The following is a 3,805-nucleotide window of genomic DNA, read 5'->3' as shown; positions in this document are numbered from 1 at the left end:
CTCAGCATGTGACCAGGATCAGGGCTCAGCATGTGACCAGGATTAGGGCTCAGCATGTGACCAGGATCAGGGCTTAAGAGTGTGACCAGGATCAGGGCTCAGCATCAGGGCTCAGAGTGCGACCACAATCAGAGCTCAGCGTGTGATGAGGATCAGGGCTCAGTGTGTGACCAGGATCAGGGCTCAGAGTGCGACCAGGATCAGAGCTCAATGTGTGAGCAGGGTCATGGTTTAGCATGTGGCTCATTTCAGGGAAATCTGTAACCAATATCAGGGAGATACTGTATGACCAAGTCTGGGCTCAGTATATAGCCAGGGTCAGGGTTGCTCAGTATATGACTAGGATTAGGATTCAGTATGTGACTGCAGTCAGGGGTCAGCCTGTAATTAGGATCAGGGTTCAGCATGTGACCAGCATCAGGGCTGAGCGTGTGACTAGAACTAGGTCTCAGCATGTGAGCAGAATCAGGGTTCAGTGTATAACCAGGATCAGGGGAATGTTCGGGGCTTAGTGTGTGAACAGGGTCAGATCCCAGCATGTGAGCAGAATCCGGGTTCAGTGTGTAACCAGGATCAGGGGAATGTTCAGGGCTTAGTGTATGAACAGGAACAGATCCCAGCGTGTGAGCAGAATCAGGGATCAGACCCAGTTAGAGTCAGGGTCCAGCAGGTGACCAGGGTCAGGTTTCAGTATCAGGTGGGGTAGAGGATCACCCACCCCATGGAAGCCTACCTGCACATCCCCAGGGGTGGGGCTGTAATAGGCCCTCCGGAAGATCTCTGTCATGTTTCTCAGGACATCGATAGTGGACAGCAGGTCCCCGCTGTAGCTGGCCCCATCCTGGGAGATCTCCACCAGCGTCTGGATGACCTCTGAGACCCCCTCCCCTGGTAGTCCACGCTGAGCCTTTGCCAAGTGCTCCCGGGTCTGGGGAGATAAAAGATCAGGGGCCATCAGCCCCACAGGACACATCACAGCCTCTGCAGCCCCAATGAGGCCAGGGCCACTCATGTCCAGGAGCGCAGGGCTGCTGGTAGTGAGGGAGGCCTCCATCATCTCACCATCATCTGGATGTTGCGATAGTCAATGGAGACACAGCGGATGTAGGTAGGGGGCTCCCAGTAGGCAATGCCTTCCTCATCCAGCTCACAGCGCCGCAGGATGAGGCCTGGTGGGCAGAGGGACAGCCGGTCAGCTTGTCCACTTCCTCCTCCCCCATCTGGGTGGCTCTCCAGACCGGAAAAGCCTCCTGACTGTCAGGTCTCCACATTGCTCTTCATTCCACATGTTTCTGATTGGCTACTGCCAGCCTAGGCCAGGTACAGGGGTCTGGCAGGAACCAACCCAAGTACCAAGTGGAGACTTCAGCCTGGACTCTTCCCAGCTCTTCCACTCAGAGCAGAGAGATGACGCCAGGCTCCGCCCAGCTGCAGGTGACCTGTGGGGTTCCCCGGATGGCTTTGGGGGAAGCAATGCTGGAATCTCACTCCCAGGAACCAGACGTTCAAGCAATAGGAGACTGCCACAACCCTAGCACCCGACAGGAAGTATGGGCAGAAAGGCCTGGGGCCCTGGTGGCGCAGGAGGATAAGTACTGGACTACCAACTGCAAGTCTGGTGGTTCAAATCCAGCAGGCACTCCTTGGGAGAAAGATAAGGCGTCCTGCTCCTGTAAAGACTTACATTCTCGGGAACCCTAGATGGGGTGTCAGAGTCAGATCTGGCTCAATGATAATAGGTAGATATTAGGGAAGGGCCCTAAGTGGTGCAGTGGTTAAGCTCTCAGCTGCCAACCTAAAGGTCAGCAGTTTGAACCCACCAGCCACTCCACAGGAAACCAGGAGAGTGCTTCTGTGAAAGTTTACAGACTTGGGAACTTTGTGGGGCAGCTCTGCTCTCCTACGTGGCTGCTACGGTCAGAGTCAGCTTGCAGACAGTGGGTTTGGGTTGGTTTAGGTGTCGGGGCCCAGGGAATGCTCCCAGTTTAAACATTACAGCAGAAGGCTGGGGATGATGCAGCATGGGCATGAATGGATGAAGAAACCCCACAAGCAACAGGTGCCACACACAGGGGCCAGCAGCCAGGGCAGTGGCGGCTTCGGGGGCTTTGGTTTTCAGTTTGAGTTTTGGAATTGGGAGTGGGCTGCCACAATCAGATTGTTGCTGTTGTTGTCCAGTGCCATCGAGTCAGTTCCGACTCCCAGTGATCCTGTATAGGGTTTCTAAAGAACGACTGATGGCTTTGAACCACCGACCCTGTGGTTAGCAGTTTATCCTACAGAGCCACACCAGGACTCCAGATAGTATTTTACAAACAACAGAGGGAACAGGTACCTGGGAAATCAGAGCTTCACACACTGGCCAAGCCCTGCTGTCCGGCCTCTGAGGACCCCTCAACAGCCCTTGATTTATAGCAGAGAGCACACTCATAGAGTGTGGATGATATAGCACAACAGGGAGGATCCAGGGTCGGAACCCAGGTACCTGGTCCAGCCAGACTCCCAGCCTCCCCCCACCGCCACCTCCTGATAGGAGGCCCACTTTCCCCATCCCCGACTCTGCTCCACCACACAGGGGCTGACAGGTCAGGACCACGGGGGTGAAACAACTTCCCATAATGACTGGACAAACCCAGGGGTACTGTGAGAACATTCTCTGCCTTGACCTCCCCTCTGACACTGAGCAGTGATGGTGCCCCTTGTCGGGGACATGGGGGTGCTGGTTCCAGGTGACTGCTCAGATCACGGTGACTACTGTGATCCCCAGAGGTTGGCTGGGCTCAGCCCCTCGAGCCGGTAGGAGCTGTAGGGAGGGTGAGGAGCCCTCATGCCTCACCTTCACCATGACCTCACCTGTGGCGTTTCGAGGACATCGAACAGTAGCCACCTCCCCTGCTGGCGTCTCCTTCCACATTATAGTGCCAAAGGTGTCCTCGTCACAGATCTCATGAGGTTCTGCCAAGGGCCAGACACGGTGAGCAGGGCTGGGGGCTCGGGATGGGGCACTAAGAATGGGGGAACTCCAGAACAAGAGCTGGAGTCCTTCCAGGAGCCTTCTTCCCGGGGGGTATTGGGGCTATCACAGAAGCAAGCCCCCCAGGTGTCCCACCCCTGGCAGAGAGGGGACTCACCAGGACACCGCTGGGCACTGCACTGCCGGTACTCCTCCTGCGGACCCTGGCAGGCTGCTCCCCCGAAGAAGGGTCCCAAGCAGGCACGCTCCCGGCGCTGAGAGCCACCCCCGCATGTGGTGCTGCAGCTGCCCCAGGATGCCCAGGCCTGCCACTTCCCATCCACTGTGAGCACAGGCGCAGACAAGGAGACCCGGAAGCAAACACGGGGGGTCAGGGATCATTGAGATACTAGCCCAGAGACATAGCACCCCAAGGACTTCAACACCCAGGGAGGGACACCGAGCCCCCAGAGTACAGAAACATGGGGTGAGAGAGCCACAGAGGCACAGGATGGTGGACACACAGGCATGGGTGATGGGCACACTATGATGGGGGCGCACAGATATGGGGTGACAGGCACACACAGACATGAGATGTCGGGGACATGAGGACATGGTGACAGGAACACACAGACATGAGATGTCGGGGACACAGAGTGATGAGGACATGGTGACAGGCACACACGGACATGAGATGTCAGGGACATGAGGACCTGGTGACAGGCACACACAGACATGAGATGTTGGGGACACAGAGTGATGAGGACATGGTGACAGGCACACACGGACACGAGATGTCGGGGACACAGAGTGATGAGGACACGGTGACAGGCACACACGGACATGAGATGT

At 56.6% G+C, this 3,805-nt stretch overlaps 1 protein-coding gene across 1 annotated transcript in view; it reads right to left on the bottom strand.

The window, feature by feature from the left end:
* BAI1 (brain-specific angiogenesis inhibitor 1) overlaps window positions 1–3,805 on the bottom strand; it is a 64,267-nt gene that overhangs the window by 45,725 nt on the left and 14,737 nt on the right. The window contains exons 7-10 of the mRNA XM_006830851.1: window positions 3,132–3,296; window positions 2,854–2,955; window positions 1,063–1,169; window positions 734–928 (exon numbers count right to left, since the gene is read on the bottom strand). Coding sequence (XP_006830914.1) covers window positions 734–928; window positions 1,063–1,169; window positions 2,854–2,955; window positions 3,132–3,296 — 569 coding nt within the window. The remainder of the gene's footprint in view (window positions 1–733; window positions 929–1,062; window positions 1,170–2,853; window positions 2,956–3,131; window positions 3,297–3,805) is intronic.

This window comes from Chrysochloris asiatica, unplaced genomic scaffold (genome assembly GCF_000296735.1).
Source record: "Chrysochloris asiatica unplaced genomic scaffold, ChrAsi1.0 scaffold00001, whole genome shotgun sequence".
Lineage (NCBI taxonomy): Eukaryota > Metazoa > Chordata > Mammalia > Afrosoricida > Chrysochloridae > Chrysochloris > Chrysochloris asiatica.
This window is presented reverse-complemented; position numbering and strand designations above follow the sequence as displayed.